Source organism: Coturnix japonica, chromosome 12 (assembly GCF_054131305.1).
Source record: "Coturnix japonica strain WE chromosome 12, WE-NBRP24, whole genome shotgun sequence".
Classification (NCBI taxonomy): Eukaryota; Metazoa; Chordata; class Aves; order Galliformes; family Phasianidae; genus Coturnix; species Coturnix japonica.
This window is the reverse complement of record NC_140674.1, coordinates 19,067,250-19,085,765: the sequence shown is the minus strand read 5'-3', so window position 1 is coordinate 19,085,765 and position 18,516 is coordinate 19,067,250. Positions and strand designations below refer to the sequence as shown.

General features: G+C 43.5%; 2 protein-coding genes across 4 annotated transcripts in view; one reads left to right on the top strand and one right to left on the bottom strand.

Moving 5' to 3' along the window:
* The window catches only part of LRRC31 (leucine rich repeat containing 31), a 30,162-nt gene extending 11,704 nt beyond the window's left edge, over window positions 1–18,458 (bottom strand). The window contains exons 1-3 of one of the 2 annotated variants that reach the window (XM_015871986.3): window positions 17,909–18,446; window positions 17,067–17,397; window positions 4,246–4,389 (exon numbers count right to left, since the gene is read on the bottom strand). The gene's annotated coding sequence lies outside the window, so the exon portion shown is untranslated. Of the gene's footprint in view, window positions 1–4,245; window positions 4,390–17,066; window positions 17,398–17,908 lie in introns of both variants that reach the window. The other variant, XM_032446621.2, reaches the window with a different exon arrangement.
* On the top strand, window positions 1,766–12,512 carry SAMD7 (sterile alpha motif domain containing 7). 2 transcript variants are annotated; one of them, XM_015871989.3, is made up of 9 exons: window positions 1,766–1,902; window positions 7,708–7,848; window positions 8,001–8,127; window positions 8,269–8,405; window positions 8,723–8,801; window positions 9,625–10,304; window positions 10,835–10,953; window positions 11,350–11,460; window positions 12,105–12,512. In XM_015871989.3, exons 2-9 carry the CDS (start codon window positions 7,746–7,748, stop codon window positions 12,375–12,377), a joined length of 1,629 nt encoding a protein of 542 aa, XP_015727475.2. In that variant the 5' UTR covers window positions 1,766–1,902; window positions 7,708–7,745; the 3' UTR covers window positions 12,378–12,512. The 2 variants fall into 2 exon arrangements, with proteins under 2 accessions (XP_015727475.2, XP_015727474.2); XM_015871988.3 differs by having other exon boundaries at window positions 10,832–10,953.
* Window positions 18,459–18,516: the final 58 nt, after the last annotated feature.

Sequence of the window (18,516 nt, the reverse complement as noted above, 5' to 3'; positions counted from 1 at the left end):
ATCAATGTCTTGTTCCCTGTTAAAATCTACTGGTCTGTCAGAAGATTTTCAGGGCTGGAAAATTATTTCTGGTTGAACTTATGCCAGGATTAATCTCCTTTCAGTTAATCATTCACATGAATGGGTAATCTGCAGAGTTCATGCAAGGCCTGCGAAATATATTAATTACTAGAAACCTAATTAGAAATCAACAGAGTCAAAGGATCAGTGTTACTTCCATACGGTACCATCTGGTACAATGGGTCTGGACAGTTCAGGAAAACCCCATTTCATTCTGTGGAGATTGAACCTGAATACACACCGCTGGGTTTTGGTTGTGCTCTTCCAACTCCTAATGTTCTACAATGAAGTGATGCTGTGTTGAACACAGAGACAACCCTGGCAATAAATCTGGGTGTGCACAGGAGAAGGTGTAACTGCAGCTTATCTTTCACATTAGTATATGCTATCTACCTATACAATTAGATCTTTCCAGAGGGGGACTGTCAAAGCACATCATGTTGTTGGCACACATCACTACAGCACACAGCAGCCCTGCTTCCATGCCAGAAAACAAAGACTGTACACCAGGGATCTCGTGAAGCGGCATTCTCCCTTTCCAATCTTCCCTCATTAAATAAAATAGAAACAAATACATATATGTCTATGTATTGCAATGCTGGTTTTGTTTCTACCTCAAGAAGTATTTTTTCCTAGTGCTAAACTTTTCTCAGTTTTCCTGAAATATGATACAGACAGGCTGGAACATCTGATGAAGAATGTATGCTGACACAACACTTTGCTCTTAATGTACTTGGGCAACCACACATCTTACTAAGCATTTGCCTCAGCCTCGCTCAGACAATCCCGAAACATCCCAGCAGAGGAGCTTTCTTCAAGGCTGCTTTGGCTCATCACATTTGCAGTGACAAGCTTCTGTAGGCAGCCACAGACTGAGTGGATTGAACACAAGCTGAGAATCATCTTGGGAGCTAGTGTGCTACTCAGATACCCTGTCTGCTGGCAAGTGGAATTGCTGTTAGACACTTCCCCAGGAGTAGGTGCTGTGATGGTATTTGGGAAAGGACATGGGGCAATTGTTGGTGCAGTGAGCACCTGATGAACTTCAGGTGGGTGAGCAAGGGGAAAACAAACATCAACTCTCATGTCCCATGAGCCGACATGGATATTAGAAGAAAATGACCCCTCCCTGCCATTTTAAACTTTGTGATACACTGGGCATTCATTCTGAGAGTTAACTCACTGATGGTGAGAATTAAAGAGTAAACTGCCGGCTTGAGCAGTATAACCATCTGATCCTTGTGTTAGCCTCACAATGTGCTTAACAGGATTTCCACCTTCTAGTTCTCCCCCGTCCAAGCAGATACACAGCTCTGGGATAACACAGTTGTGGGGTGACTGCTTGCCAACTCACACAAGTATGCTGTTCCTAGAAACCTGTGCAAACAGGCAACAATGCAAAGAGCCAGGCACTTCTTAACCTTCTCGCGTATTTCTTTCTGGAACAGGAAGATTTTAAGTGAATGCAACAAGCATCTTACAAGCTAACAACAGCTTAGCAGGTTAAATGTGAAATAGGTTTATCAGATCAGCGTGCCGCTCTTCTTGTAATTACGTTTTTGCAGCCTGTTTAGAGGATGGTATTGGAGAAGGGCTTGTGATGTCAGAGTGGGTAGGGCTTAGAAGCAGGGATGAGGGCTAATCAAGATAAATTCAATTTGTATTTAAAGTGAAGTCAGCGTTAGTTAAGGCAGTTTTTTGACATGTTAATCTTGATGTGGTTTAAAAGCTGCCAATCACATTACTGAGGCAGCTTGAAACGAAGACCTATAGTGAAGGCACAGACTTTTGGATGTTCACGGTGACTGCATCCTCCTCAAAACTAAGGCCTTCACAATAGATGTAAGTATACATGAAATAGAAATAAACAGTGCTAGTCTGTAATATGAATAGCTATACAACATCCTACTAAGCAGTACCAGGAAGTGTATGATTTTCGGGTTTTGGAAGGAAAGACTTATCTCAGGAGGGAAGCTGCAGACCGAAGCAGGCTGTTTTCTTGAAGAGCAGCACTGCCATGTAAAGAGCAAAGTTTGGAGTAGTCAGGAGTGATACAGAAAAAGTAAAGCCTGTGATGAAGTATGTACCAGTTCCTCAGCAATCTGTTATACGCAGGTAAATAGACGCATATTCAGGTGGAAATTGTATTTGCCTTATAGCATAAACTTGATAATTCTGGAAACATTTAAAGATCTATTTCAGAAAAGGAAGCTTTTACTTTGGGGCTCGTCAATGTGTGCTCAGTAGTTTTTAAGAAAACTGGACATAGATTGAGTTATTCCATGTACATAAACCAATGCTTTGCTGCCTTTTCTAGCTGTCTTAAAATATTCTTAGAAGCTATCTGGCTGTTATTCTGTACAGCTGATTCTTTGTGCTAATGTGTACTTAAAACCTCAGTGTTTCGGTACTTGCTAGAGTGGTGAACTGCCTAAATCAGTGTGTAGTTTGAGTTAGTCGATGTTATCATCACGCGGATGCAGATGGCTGGTTTAGTCTGATATATCTACCTCAGCTTTGCTTCATTTACATTTTGCTCATGTGCACAGCTATTGTAGCAAACCTGTGCTAAGAGTTTTGTAGAACACCAATATACTGAGTGACATATTTTGTAAAAATAGCATCATCCCATTATATGAGTTCCTTACATCTTGTTATCATCCGAATGTGTGGGTGGAATTAACTGCAGGCTGAGGAAAGTTTGGGCGCTATTATATTGCCTTCCAGCTAAAATTTCAAGCTCCTCAATTATAGAATATGTGGATTTCCTACCTCTCGCATGCCACAGGGATGAGGAAAGAGCAATAGAGACAATCCTGACTCAGGTAACTTTGCCTTAGTCTGGTCCTGCAAGCTGTGGAACTGAACACATTCTGTCTGTTGGAGACACCGACTTCTGAGTTTGTTTACGTGATCAGCTCTGCAATGTCAGACTGTTCTTGTAAGGGGAATAAGTTGGTGTTAAAGCTTATGACTTTCTATATGAATGTGGAAAATGTGATTTTAGTGCCCTATATCCGACTTGCATAATCTGCAAGTATTTATAACACCAGTTCACCATCTTTTGTTCTGTAATGAAGAATACTAGCCTGAAAAGATTAATAATACTAATTTTAAAAGCACCATCTTGTTTTACTTCAGTGGTCTAATACAATTTTCTCCCTTTATTCAGAGATGTTGGGATGTCTGTAGGACACTGGTGCAATATCATACTCTAATTGAACAGAAAACAGGTCCAGAGGACTCAGGACAGGTCTTTGAGAGTCCAACTCTTAGTCAGTGAAATCAGAGTTGTTAAGTAAAAATAGTTTTAAAGAGCCATCCTAAAACTCACTCACTTTTCTGCTGCCTGGTTTCGCTCAGCACTGGCAATGCTGTTGTTTGTACCACTATTTCAACTCAGTTCAAAGTAAGACAAAAATCCCACTAAACATTCATTTCATTTGAAAATACTCCCCTTGCTCTCTGATCACCAGAGAGTTCTCCATCCCAAGATTTTTATTTCCAAAATTACTAATAAAAAATGGATTTATTTTTTTTATTTGTGCCACAACCACAGATGTACCCCATTAGGGCTGTGCTGCAGGATGTGGCCCTGGGTTCCAGCTCCGCAGAGCCCCACCTCAGAGCTCCCTGTCCTGTACCCACATGGCCCCAGTGCTGCCCCAAAGGGGAGGAAGGCTTCTTTTCCCACCACCACCCCCACGCATCACCTACACGGGGCTCCTGCTGCGTGTTTCTGCTCAGCATCACACAACCCCACTTTTGGGCGCAGTCAGAGCATGAAGCTGATAGCTGCCCTGGTAGCAGAAAGGAACGGGTCTACTTTCACCCCAATCCTAGAACAAAATGTCAACCAAACTCAGCTCCGGAAGGACTGCATTTACTAATACTAGGCCTTGATCCACACCCCAAAGCAGCATGTTTAAAAGAACTCTGACTTGTTGCAATCTTAACTATTAGCTAGATCAAAAATGGTGAACCATCCACACCTTCATCTCAGTAAAGGCATGCAAGTAAACTCACCAGATAACACCAGGTATAAATATAGTTATTTTCCTTTCTCTAAGGAATGTATGTTTCTCAATCCAGTTTTAGGATTACTCTCTAATCTCAGTCTCTGGACAGTCTGTGCCCACGTACCCAGGATTAGAATTTAGCCCTACAGGCTCTCCAGTACCTTACCCCAGTTAAGAAGACATATTTCATGGTCCTGAAGGACATAATGTTGGTATCATCGTGTTCTTCATTTCCAGAAGTCACTTGTTCTACTGATTGTAGACTGCAATCTCTAACTTTCGGGCTCCTAGCAGAGTGTAAGAACAGGAACTGTTGATACAACAGTTAATAACATTAGAATATTAATAATATTGAAATTGTTTATTTTTTTTCAAACTACGTCTGATTTCTCAAGCAATCAGGACAGCTTTTTCAAAGAAGGGAGTCAATGGGAATAGAATTGAGACCATGCATGAGTTGCTTTACCTATTTCACCTATAAGCTTGCCTACTTGTTTATGTTATGTGTTTAACTGATTTCTCTGGCATACATTTACTTGAGTATTTGAAGCAATACTCAGCTTCTCCCTAAGAGTCTGAAGATCCATTCATTGCAAAGGTACACCAAAAATTGTTCTTCAAAATGCTAATTATGTGTGTTTGATCTAGATAAAGCCACTATTGGTTAACAAAATCTTAGAGCATGTAACTTAAAAATGAGTCTTCCAACAAACCTACACTATACATAAGATGTTACCATAATATAGACACACAGAACTGCTACAGACATTTTGAATCTGCACACAGAATTCCAAACACTTCTGGTTCATGAAGTTCGTGTCTTGCCATGTCTTGTCTAATAAACTGAGACAGAATTAGTACTGGGTGAGTGGTTCTGCCTGCTGTCAAGAAGGGTTTGCTAAGGGTAAGACTCTAAAGGTAGAGATTAACTTGTCTTCATCCCTGTAATGTGCTGTACAGCCAGGATTTGTGCAATAGGATCAGAAAAGAGCCATATATGAATGTAACACCGGACAGCTGGTGTGTATGATTTTATATGAACTCGGCTGTAGGATTCTGAGCTACTCTTAAATCCCAGCTAATATATGTATCAGAAGCATACTTTCCCTGCATCTGATCTTTTTGTCCCCCTCTTCTCCCAGAGAGAGCCTTTTCTTGCTGAAGTCAGTTTCTAATATGCTAGTCACTATGAAAATAGCCTCAATTAAATACCTTGGTTTTGACCTGTCAGTCAGAGCCCCAGCTGGGTAACTCAAAAAGGTGTTCTTCCAAACCATGTAACATAAACTAGTAACATGCAGCATCTCCTCCTGACACAAGGTCACACAGGAGTCTTAACGTTAGGATGTTAAGCCAGGTAAGCATCCTACCTGATCAGCTCAATGCTTCCCTGAACAGGAAAATCAGGGAGGTAAGTAATTTAATACAGATAACACATACAGACAAAGTGTGTCATTTACGTAAGATGTGCATCACACCAACATTCCGACAAGATAATTATCCGTAATGGCTAACAAGGTACCAGAACATACGGATCAACTGCATTATGGATGCTGCTGTATATGCTGGGTATGGAAATACGACTTTTAGTGGGAATTATAACATGGGAAAGAAAAATCTCAATTTTTAAAAGAAAGATTTTGAGAGAAGTCTCAGGTAGTCCCACTTCAGCTCTGAAAGGAGACTATGAGAGAGGCTGTCAGCAGGCAATATACCACACAAAACCAATATTTGTATGAGGCTATACAGAAAACACCACCAGGATGCTGATGGTAGTGGTTTCTAACCAGCTACCACCACCGAGTTGTTGACAGATGTCAAAACAGGAGGGTGTATTTGATCCCACATGGAGGCAGTGGTTTGGGGTCAAAATAGATAGATCCTTTCCCAGCAGGTTTTCCACCTTCAGAGTCGCACCAGACAATTTTAGTCACAAGTGTGATTTTGTGGGGAGAAAGGAGGGGTTTTTACTACAGCAGATACGTAGAAGCTCTAGGAAGGTCTGATAAAGATTGTCTGATAAAACTTGTCTGTTCTTCCCCAAACTGGGACAGTTTCCCTAGAGCAAAACGTGTCCCCAGCTGTTAACAGAACAGAGGGCTGAATCATGCTAGCAGTTCCTAAATAGAACAAGTGGTACAGCTTATCAGTCATCTGACAGGTGAAACCCTATCAGTGCTAACACTGACTTTCTTTTCCTTTCTTGATTTCATAAAACAGTGAGATAAAAACCTCCTGTTTCTTTCCATGACAACTTTGCTGGTTGCTTTGCTCCTTCCTACTCTGCAGTCAACTGTATAGGGATCAGGATGAAGTTTATAACTGCAGCTTTGTTTTCCTGAGCACAGAGCCCTCACCGGTGAGCAGAAACCACCTCAGTGACTCATGGATTGATACACTATGGTAAATACCATCTTTGCAGTTGCCACCTATTTTTCGAGCTGTTGTAAAGTTTAGTTCAGCACTAAATCGCTTTAGTACTGAGCTTTAAAATGCTTTAGCAGCTCAGAAGCACTTTGGCAGCTCAAATGCTCTTCATGAGGCACCCAGCATCCTAAACCGCTTTAAGTCTAAAGTATCCTAAAAAAAAAGAAAAATCAAATGGAAACACGTTCAGACAGCTGTGTCCAAAACAAAGGTTATTGTGGTCCCCTTCTTGGCTTGCATACAGTTATCTGCTTCCAAAAAGATCACAATCTTGGCCAACACAGAATCCTGCACTTACCACATTTACAAACATAGGGGACTCATGAGGTTTGGTCCAAGTAGAACCTCAATTCACAGTCAGTATGGTTGAAATAACCAACGTGCTTACCCTGTGTAGAAAACTTAAAGGCTTTTAAGTTAAGGCTGAGAACAAGGATATTGACCATGCCACGCATGCTCACTGGTTTAAAGGTAATGCCTGTGGTGGCTGGACCAGTCTTGTGCTCACTCCTAACCATGCCAACATCTCACACCCTGTTTGGTCTCAGTGGTGGCTGTATAGCACTGCTGTCTTTGTGAGGGTCACTGAAACAAAACTAATCCCACAGCACGATTTCGTCATAGCAGCTCTGTGGACCACAGGTATTGACTCAGTAAGAGCAAGAGCAGGCACAACAGAGTATAAAAACCTTCCAGCCTGCAAAGACAGCAAGCTTAGCATAAATGTGAGGAACAATGAAACAAGCAAACGATAGCTAACAGAGTTCCTGGAGAAGGCTGGCATTTGCATTGATAATCCTGTGTAGATCATTGCCCCCAGATCCTGAGCAGGGTGCTTTGTGATTACTCATTCCCCTGCTATCAGGATCACTTGTAATCTAACCACCTGCTTGTTTGGGCGGACTCAGAAATGCTGATGCAATCCACCTCAATGAGGCACAGCTGTTCAACAATGCATTTGTAGTACATAGTTTTCTGCCTAGATTTCTACTGTTCATTTGACTTCATTTACCCATAAATCCGATTCTTTTTATCACTGTTTTCAGCTTCTTTCTGATAACCTGTACAGTCCCCAAGCACTGAAGGGCACGGCTGTGACTGCCAGAAACACTACTTGCTTATCTGATCAATAACTGGTATAACTTGCGCGTTGCTTACATTGTTGAATGTCTCCTTCCTTTTTTTGGACCTGCCAATCCAGTTCCTTACCTTGGAAAGTTGCTGCCATCTCCTTGAATCATGACTCCACGAGAGCACATGAGAAAAATGTCCATCCTGGGGGAACAGGGAGCACTGGATGAAAAGCACCTGTACCGTCTAGCGAGCGGCATGGCAGCAGGGGGTAAGCAGGAAGTGATACGTGAATTATTGCTCATTGTAAGTTGTCTTCTTATACACTTGACAGTGCACATTCTTTTTATTTTTGTGACTGATTGTATAAAACTGCATTACTTAAACGAAGTGGTCAACGTGGCTGTGTGTGTTTTGTGTCAGAACTGCGGCAGCGACAAGAGATGCTCATGAGGAACCAGCTGATGGCAGTGAACCCTCAGCTGATGGGCACAGCCCAGCAGAGAATGCAGGCGATCCCCTCCCAGTTTGAGCCTCGGCTGGTAGACAGGTATTCTGCAACGTTTCTCTATAGCAATACTGCAGATACAGAACAAACAGTCATGTGCCGCCCTTGAGTACATACCAATCTTAGATTATTATTAACTAAAGAATGTCCTTGCTGTGTCTGAATGCATGTTTTCTCTTTCAGAGATTTGTTACCTTCAACTGACATGACGGCCACAGCCGACCCGAGACAAATTCATATCACATCCCACCTCGGGCCCACGGTCCCACAGCACAGCAGCATGCCCAACCTGCTGTCCAACCGCATCTACCCAGGCCCAGGTAGTGAAGCATTGCCTGCAGCACCCATGTAGCTTTAGCAGTAGTGTCTACAACACAGCCCTGCTGTCCCTTTCCTTCACACACAATGGAAGGTGCACCTATGTACACACCTGATGCCAGGCTTCATGCTTCTCCTGCATATCCCCACGGAAGCAATGAACACAAGCAGCATTTAATTTAACTGGAAGTCATTTTGACTTCCTGGCAAAGCACGCAGTTTGAGTCTTGAAAAGCCTTTTAAAGTGCTTCTGTATGTCTTTGAGGTTTGTGCATTTTCTTGAGGAAAAAGACTAAAGGTTTTTTCCCCTTCCTTTAAGGATATGGCTTTCTCCAACCAGAATCCATGGAGGCTGTGGCCAGAAGACAGGAACTGGTTCAGAAGCAAAATATCGCCAGGTATTGCCTGCAAGATTTGCTGAGAGATGCAGCTGGGATTAGGGCAGCAGATAGAAGTGAGAAACTCACAGACTTTGTTGGGGTTCATTGAGAGTGACTGAGATCCTTTTTCACATCACCCAGCAAAGCTGAGGGCCCTCCTATCTCTGAAGCTATTGAAATTTCTGCTTGCCCCTATTTTCTTTTAGCAATAAAACGATACAAAAAAAAAAGAAACCAATCTCTCAGCCTGGTTAAAGAAACAAACACACTGCAGGTTTCAGACCCAGCCCTTGAACTCCAGATCCAAAAAGGAGCAACCCAATTCCTCCATACAACAGTCACCTGCTGCCCAAGAGGTTCTCTTGACCATTCTACACTAAGGACAAGTCCCCCAGTCTCTCTATCCTGGTCCTCTTATTGCAGTGTTTAGAAGGCTATCTTAGCTCCCCTGTATGGGCTTGGTTGAACTCATGGTCCAGGTTGACCTGGACACTTTTCCAAATCTGAAGAGAATGTAACCCCTGCAATAATGCCTGGATTGCCAATACACAAAAACACTTCTCTTTTTCTTGTCTGAAATACTATACGGAGGTATCACATGAAAAATATATCTTATCTTCCTTTTAATTTACTGTATGCACTTGGCAACACATTAAATATAGGCAGGCTCACCATTTTATCTGCAGCGTTTATGACATCTCACAAATAGCAATACAGGGTAAAGGGATGAAAAGCGGTACTCTTTAATCTCTTCAATTATATCTTGGTTTTAATCTGACATGAAAAAAAAGGAGGTGATTGAGGAAGTGCCCTGACTGCTTGTGCTCTGTCTGTCTCTTAGAATGGAGATGGAGATGAGTGCTATCTTTCAGCAAAAAGAAATGGAGAAAGCTCATCGGAAAGGACTGCTGAGCCTGGAAGCACCTTTCCTTTACCACGGGATGCCGGCCAGTCCCATTGCTTTCCGCGGCAGGCACAGGCTGCCTGAAGGACACCTTCCCAGTGACTTATACGTTCATCGTACCACCCTGGATGAAATCCATGGCAACACCATGCTGATGGCCACCAGCCCGTACCCCCCCGTCAGCACCCTGCAAAGGGAGAGGGGCCGCCGACCAGGGAGGAGAGCTGCAAACCACAAAGCTGCAGACTGCGGGGCCAACGGCACCAAGAGCCAGACTGAAGACAAAAGTATGGACCTCGCTTCCACTGCGGGAGATGATGAGAAAGAAGATAAGAAAGAGGCAGAGGTGGAGACGCCAAACAAACACGAACAAAGCAAAAACCAGGTGGAGCCACCAGCAGTTGTCAAGAACTGCAAAGAGTTAGAGCAAGACTTGAGAAAAAACTGTGCTAATCATGAAATATCTGCTGAGCCCAACAGCTGCAACAACACGAGTGAGAAGGAGTCCAATAGCTCCTGTGCTGCTTTTGATGACAAGTACATGTACCCGTCTGCCATCCCATTCTCAGCACTACCATATGGATTTCCAGTTCCCAGCAACCCACTGCTCCCTCCAGGTTTGTCAGGTCTCCAGATGACAGTTAAAAGGGCACGTCAATAGTCATTATCTCTACTGAAATGCTCTCTTATTTCTTACACTTTTTTAAAGCAAATTTGGGTACAGCAGAGTCAAGGCAATCGAACATAGAATTCGTATGCTGCAAAAAGACTTGGTAAATCCATGTCAGCATGGTAAAAAGTGGCTTTCCCTACCTGCAGATAATGCGGCTTGTGGGCACAATGGAAGTTTCAGGTTGATTTTTGCAGGGCAATGCAATGGCACAGTGAAGTTGGCAGCACTTTGGGGTTCCTCAGAGTTCTGTTGTAGCTCTATATAAGACACATTCATAAGGTCACTGTACAATAACTATAATTTCTAAATCCTTGAGGCTCTTGACTTCTAAATCTTGAGGCTTAGTGACTACACGGCGCTGTTAACGTATGAGGTTCTGGATAAGTGTATGTAATCTTACATCAACAATCTTTTCCTCTTGGTTTGCCAGCAGAATTCTACCAAAATAACATCTGTGTTTCCTCCTTAAAGCAGCTCATGGCCTGATCCTGAACGGAGAAGACATTTCCACCATTGAAGACATCCGCAAGTGGACAGTGGATGATGTGTACAACTTTATCATTAGCCTCCCAGGCTGCTCTGATTATGCCCAGGTGATGACAAACAGTCACCTTTTAAGGTCTTTAGGATCATCTAGATTTAAGATCAACAAATAAATACAACAAATACAGAGGTTTGCTTGTTGTTACCATGTTACAAAGCAACAACCAACCAACCAACAAAAAACAACAAATACACCAAACCAACACGAAGTAACACCAAAAGATTACTAAGTCCCCACTTGCTTAAAACAAGTACATAAGCCACAGGAAAATGTGTAGATGTCCATATATCTGAACAAAGGACATCGCATCACAGTTACAAGAGCAAGTAAAGACAAAACACTGAAATTATTTCCTCTGTTTGTTGTCTACACCTCAGGGTGAAGCATAAAGAATGACTGGTGAAGTCTGTTTGAGCACACCTTGATCTCATTTTCTTTCTATCAGATATTCAAAGACCACGCTATCGATGGAGAAACCCTCCCACTGCTAACAGAGGAACATCTCCTAGATACTATGGGATTAAAACTCGGGCCAGCGTTAAAAATCCGCTCTCAGGTAATATCAAATGTACCAAAACTAGCAAGTCATGCAGATGTGAAAGCCTCAGATGCTATCAAGATGATTTTTTCCAAACTAAACCATATTCCTTCTCACTGATAAGCTCACTGCTATAATAGCAAGGGAAAAGAGATTCCTCCAGCATGGTTTGCTTTTGCATCTCTGCATGAACCAGCAGGGGGACAATGGAGGTGGGGGCGTCAGGGCTGACAGTTTGAGAGATACTTGGAGCAGATTCAGGACGCAGCAGTACTAGGCTGAGATTGGCAAAGCAAAGATGTTTGATGGATTTACTCCCTTGTGTTCCTCTTTTTCCTTCCCCACTGCTAAGAACTGTTCTGATACATACTCGCTTTAGCTCCAACCTGACCTTTAAAATACGCCAAGCAAAGGTTGGGAATAGAATCTTATACGATTTGTAGAGAGGCTGTCCCTCTACATTTGAAATGTTCTGCTCTTACTTTCATTGTGGATTTTGTTTACCTTTGTTTAACCCCCTACTCATCCATGGAGGTGACGGGGAACCAGCCAGCTTCCAGGCTGTGTCTCTGGTATTGCTACACAACTGCCAACCTTGACATGTAATGACAGTAAAACCACCTCATGAAACAACCACTGTGATTTTGTTTCTGCCTTTCAAGGTGTCTCGACGTCTGGGCAACGTGTTCTACATGATGAACCTTCCCCTGTCCGTGCCCCTGCCACCTGCTCCAGGCAAACCCCCAGAGCAGCCCTCTGACATCACCTCCCCTCTTCGCTGCAACAGCAGCGGTGATGTGCTGGACAGCCCCTGCTCACAGGGCCTGGAGACTTCAAAAACAGTGGAACAGATTGTTTCAGAAAGCAGGGAACATCCATGTGATGCAGATGGACCACAGGCTGACTTCCAGATGATCGCTTTTCAGAAGAGCTGAGCTGGGCCCAAGACATAAAATGTTTCTAATGATACAGGAGCCTTCAGTTACCAGGTGTTTGAGAGGGTAGCTGCAGCCTGAAACCTCTGCATGGGATTGAGACTGAATGAAACCAGTTGTGCTGCGGTATCTGAAAAGCACTTTAAAAAACAGGACTACATATTAGTGCAATTACTTTCAAGTGCAATTCACTGAAAAGGGTACCAGTACAATTAACACCGCTGAAATCGGTCAGAGGCTCAGAGCACACAGACTTGACTCTGAAGGACAGACAAATAGTTTTGAGGAAACTAAGTCTTGTAAACTGAGTGTTGATCTGCTGTACATCACCACTTCAGATTCCCCCTCCTTTGTTTAGTTTCTGTGGCCACACAAAAACCTGTTAAAAACCAAGAGGTGCTGCTGTGTCTCAACACACGAGGAGGAATGTTCTTGTCTTTTAGACTGTGGGCAGCTGTTTTTCTGCTTCAGCTCGAGGAAAAATGTTTTATTAGTTTTGATACTGTAAATCAAACATTTGTGCAGTAGATTATATGAAATTAGATGTTTGGAACAGCAGCTTACGGTGTTCATCTTACTGTGCAGTCCGAACTTCGGAGCCTTGAGTGGCAGACACCTCTCATATTCCCTTCTTGAAACACCAAAGCCTTGCTCTAAGAGTTCAGCATGATTCTGCTTTGCTGAAAACTCTGTCACCGCCACCAGTTCCAGCAGTGCTGGGCTCTGTGCTTCACATACTGTAAGTAGGGGTTATGTTTTGAGGTTCCACTGATGAATTCCACTTAGGCCCAAAGGAAAAGTGTGAACTGCTATACAATAAAATACTCCAAAGATGCAGACAGGCCCTAAGGTGTTCTCCTAAGTGAGGTGCTGACCTTCATGCTGATCCATTCTCTTCAATACTTTTTCTACAATATTCCAAGATTTTTAAATGTAGGAAGATGGATACAAGAGTTTTAGATTGGATTTGATAATTTTAAAGATGTTTTACTTTTGCAGATCCTGGATAAAGCACAATTATCACTGCAATGAAGATGTATTCTGGTCGTAATGTTTTTACATGCTACTTTAACATATAACGTCTAGGATTACTGACACCAGAAGAGAAAGTTTCCTTTCACAGTAGGTTCACTTATCTAATTAAACACAATCCACGTACTGGTTTTCAAATGGTGTCCTACCTGGCAAGCCCTTGGTGCTGCAGGACCAGTCCCAGCTGGGGGCTCGCTGGGCCACACGATGTCGCTGCCCGGTTATGAGCACTTCGCAGAGGCCGCCCCCAAGGGAAAGGCGGCACAGCGTGCAGGTGGGTGTCAAGAACAGGGATGTGAGCAAGCAGGACTTGTTTTCCTCAAGGAACAGCAGAGGAGCTTGAGTTGAAATCCTATGTGCTAGGGAAGAAAGGCTGAAATCTGGCTCTGAAGAATGTGAGTGCTGTTTTTGTAAGTGGCTCAGACATGAATAGTTAGAAAAGCAGAGAAAGCCGGATCAAAACATGACAAGCCTGACAGCGCTGCAATTAAAAAAGCATATGATCCTTTGCACATCATGGGCTCTTCTTCCCAGAACTCCAAATGGGGGAAGTGTGTCAGAGCAGCCACAGTGCAGCAAGGCCCAGGTTGTACACAATGACAGAGTGAAATTGGAAGGAGAGGGATTTACCTGAACGGACACAATCTGCTCTATTTCCAATGCAAGGAATACAGTTAAAGTTAACTAAAAGTTTCCCTCTGACAAACACTTCTGAAAGGAGGAAAAAAGAAAGTCAAAACACTGGAGATACAGAATCAGCACACGCAGCCCTGCTGTCGGATTCTGATGTGTTTCCATGGACTACATTTACAAGGAAACACTCGAGGCTTTGCTGATTCCCAGCAGCCATGTGAGCTTTTGGGCTTTTAATTCTTATTCCAGCTGCAAAAGGGTGCAGCCAGTATGTAACAGAGCTGGCACAACTGTGGGAGCTGGTGACTTTCTAGTGCCCCGCTACATTTGGGTTGTTTTTTTCCTGCAATGCTATTTAAATCACAGAGGAATGCATACGATGCCTTATAATAGCATATGATGCTTTATAATACACAGAATTCTTTTGACTCAACATCTCTTGTGCATCAGGCAGTAGCAGGAAGCTGCATCAGAGACTAAATTTCTAATTGAAGTGGACAGATCTGAGCATATGTGGGCAGCAATCTTTACTTTTAAGAGCACCATCCTTTGTTGCATGAGGAATGTGAAAGTACATAACTGAGCTTTGTAACACAAACGCTGCATAAGCCAGCAAAGAAAGGCTGTGGACTGCTATGGATATACAATGCATTTTACAGGCCACGTGAATAAAATTCAAAGCCCCCTGCAGCTTTCAGATCACACAGCTGTAATAGAAAACTACTGTGATAACCTTCCCTAAGGCCTCCTTTGTACATAAGCTATTCATTCTATTCCTAATACAACATACAAAACTCAGCACTTTTTTTGCTGAATCAGTTTCTTCCACGCTTTAAAATTTGCTGGACTATCTGCCATATACAGATGGCATGAGCTCTAACTTCCATCAGAGCAGGAACTCACTTCAACCCTTTCCAAACCACCGGAACAAGCACAGTTCTCCATGAATCAGCCCATCTGACCCGATATTTTCACCTAAGCCATTCATTATTCACAGGGAAATAACAGCTCAGTGAGGCTGGGTGTTCACCACAATCCTCCTTCCTGTGATGCCTGGCTTTGACTAAGCCCTTCATGCTGTAATATATTGCAATGGCCATATTGCTATAGTAATTTAACCCTATTTCTTGGCCTTTATGCATTCCTTTCCTTTGTCCCATTGCCAAGTTCACCCCAGCCTGTATCTGCCCAAGCAGGTATTAGTTCTGCTACTCTCTACCTGGTGTTCTTGAGCCAACAATCTCACTGTTGGTACGGGTACTAAGTCTTATCTAGATGATACGAAAGAACCTATATGTAGGTTCTTCTTAGCCCAATGTTATATAGAACGATATTTTTTCCCCTGTAACACAATGAAGACATGAATCGATGTTTTTCTCATGCAATATTTCAGAACCCATGTGATATCTGCACGTGTGAACTACTGAAATAAAAACCAACCAACCACAACAGCAAACAGAAGAATCCCTTGTAACCAAGGGGAAAAAAGAAAGCATCAAGATGACCCAAGTTTCATCTTCTCATTAACCTTCAGTTACAGGGTTAAAACAGCTCTGCTAGAGCTGCTCAGCCTGTGATTCATGGGCTTCCAGCAGGCTGTTAGTCTGCATTGAAAGACAGTCTGCAAAGCAACCACCCGCTTCTGGCTGAGTCTGTTAATGTGAGAGATGTAAACACCAGAATCACATTTTTATAGAACGAGGACTTTAAACTCCAATCCTGGTAGTCATAATAGGAAACTTGTGGTTATATGAAATAACATTTAGCTTTTCCTAATGCTGTTCCATTGCTATTACCATTCTTCTCCTCCTCTTCTGCCACTGCCAAAAAATACAGATGTAGAAGCAAAGCCTGTTTTTTCCCCAAAAGCCTCAGCTGGTTCTCCAGCAGAAATGAACTCATAGGGATAAAAGTATAGTATTGCAAGAAACAAAGCAAAAGCTGGCATTTGAAATGGATGTAACTAATTCCATAAGGAGTAGCACAAGGAGAAGCTCATGTTTATTTCAGCTTTGGCTTTTTGTAAGTTACACGTGTCAAATAATTCCGAGTTATACAATAATGAAGAGTAACTGGCAAGAGTGGAAGTATTTAACAAGAATCTTAGTGAAAGAAAACTCTGAAGATAATTCCTACCAATATTTGTTGCTCTGTTCAATTAAAAGCTAAATGGCTAACTCAACATTTATAAACTGCTGAGATGGAGGTGAGTCAGGATACGTCTACACTGTGTCGTGCTTCTGAGTAATGGCTCGTGTTTGTGGGTGGACGCTAGCTAAACCTGCCTTGAAAGTATATGTTGCTGTACATTACAAGGCACGTATCCTTTACACTTTGAATCCATAACCAATGCTGAAGCTGGATGGATAAGACAGGATGTCAATCCAGAATGACCTCCAGCACGTTATCACATGTGCTCTATGAAAATGCTCCAGATATACTGTGAGAGAATTCCTTCATCCTTCATGACTCCCTCTATAGCAGCTCTTCCCTCCTGTCTGTCTTGACCTTCCCCCTGCCTGCCTTCTTGCCTGTCAACATAACAGCTGCAGTAACTGATTTGTGTTCTCCCGTCTCTTCCCTCAAAGCCAGAAGGATTAATAATGGCCCCAATGGATCAATTTCATACAAGCAAATGGTTTGTTCTGCAGAACAGATATTTTGTCAGACTTTGTGATACCTCAATTTCTGCATTGCAGAAGGCAGCGCGACTCAAAGGACTATCTGGGACATAATTCTGTTGCCAACATGTAGATTTGCACTTCTGGTATTATTATTGCCATATTAGATCACACAGAGTAAAGAAGAGACTAAAGAAGCTAATGAAACGCTGTGGGTTTTGCTTCAGTTGAAGAAGGAAACCACTTGTATGCAATATCCTTAACAACAGCAATTCAAGTGGCCATGATTCTGAAACCCTGCTCCAACAGAAATGGCAGTTGTCGCTCAAGAGGCTGTGAACACATTGCATGGTTCTGAAATGCTCCTTTTCCAGCCTGCCCCACAGTTAACAGGTGCACTAACCTTAAATGCAAGCAGGTTACTTCTCTTCCATTGCCTGGTTTTCTTGAGACTTTGCCACTTGCTTCTCCTTTGTTCTCTGGCTCTATTTGTGACTACAAAGGAACTTGTTCCACACAAGATTCAGTCTTGACAGGATGTGTGTTCAAAACGGCAGTAACTCAGTGCCTCATACTGGAGGATACATTGCCTGTGTCACCTTCTGTCCTCGGTGCTTTCCAAAGATCTGCTTGAGGTGGACACTGTGCTCACTGTTCTGCGCCAACATGCAGCTCAATGCCCAGCTGTCCTCAGAACCGCTCCTGTTCCTCAAGCTCCAGATGAATTAAAAGCTCTGTGAAGAACATAAAAAGGAGATTAAGCCCAATTTGCCTTTCTGGAAGCCAGCATCTTCCTGTGCTGGTGTCCTATGAGTAACACCTGTGTGCTCTGGGTGCCAAGCCGTGGTTCAGCACCAATGGCAGGCTGCTATGATTAGTGGCTGGAAGCCTCCCTGCAAGAAAGCTTCACCATCAGATGTGCTTGTACATCACTGTAAGTTAAGCACATCAAATAACTGTTAAGCTGACTGCCTTTATTTATAAACATACTTTTGACTAAACATATTTTGCCCACAGGTAACAGGAGGTTGTTTTATTGTCACCATAAAGCCCTCAATGCTGCGTGTTTGTCATTTTCTCTCTCCAACTGTACTTTTTATAGTTGGTTCTGCAGTCAGACGGCTTAATTTGTAACTTGTGTAACTGTTCTGCCCAGCAACAGCACCGGGAAGCACTGATGGTGTACCAGAAAAAGCACTGGTGACACAGGGCAAATACTGGAAGTGATGTCGGGCTTTTAATTACCTCGTTTTCACCACAGAGCAGCACAGGGCCGGGCAGGGCGGTACAGCTCCGCGTCTGCTTTTCCATCTCAAAGTGCCACACATGGGCGGCACCTCACAGAATCACACAGATCACAGAATGACCCGGGTTGGAAGGAACCTCAAGGATCATGTAGTTCCAACCCCCTGCCTGGCAGGGCCACCAAACATACACCTTTACTAGATCAGGTTGCCCAGGGCCCCGTCCAACCTGGCCTTGAACACCTCCAAGGACGGGGCATCCACAACCTCCCTGTGCAGCCTGTTCCAGGCCCTAACCACTCTCCTAGTGAAGAACTTCCCCCTAACATCCAACCTAAATCTTCCCTCTTTTAACTTAAAACCATTTCCCCGTGTCCTCAGCAAGGCCGGTAACGAGGTGCTGCACATCGTTATCCAGAGCGAAGGAGCAGCCGTGAGGGATGGAGGCACAACATGGTGCAGCGATGGCGCTGCGGACACACACTGCGGCCCCGTCCCACAGCCCCGGCTCAGCCCCCGCCGCCTCCCGGGGCCGAGGGGCGCGGCCTCCCCTTCTCCTCCTCCTCCTCCTCCTCCTCCCGCCGCCTCTCGCGATGCTCCGCCGCCTCC

Excerpts from the sequence above, each read along its gene's own strand:
- SAMD7 (XM_015871988.3), top strand. The coding sequence starts at position 7,746 with ATGACTCCACGAGAGCACATGAGAAAAATGTCCATCCTGGGGGAACAG. Across the intron at positions 8,128-8,268 it reads GAGCCTCGGCTGGTAGACAG|AGATTTGTTACCTTCAACTG; the intron begins GTATTCTGCAAC and ends TTTCTCTTTCAG. Across the intron at positions 10,305-10,831 it reads CAACCCACTGCTCCCTCCAG|CAGCTCATGGCCTGATCCTG; the intron begins GTTTGTCAGGTC and ends TCCTCCTTAAAG.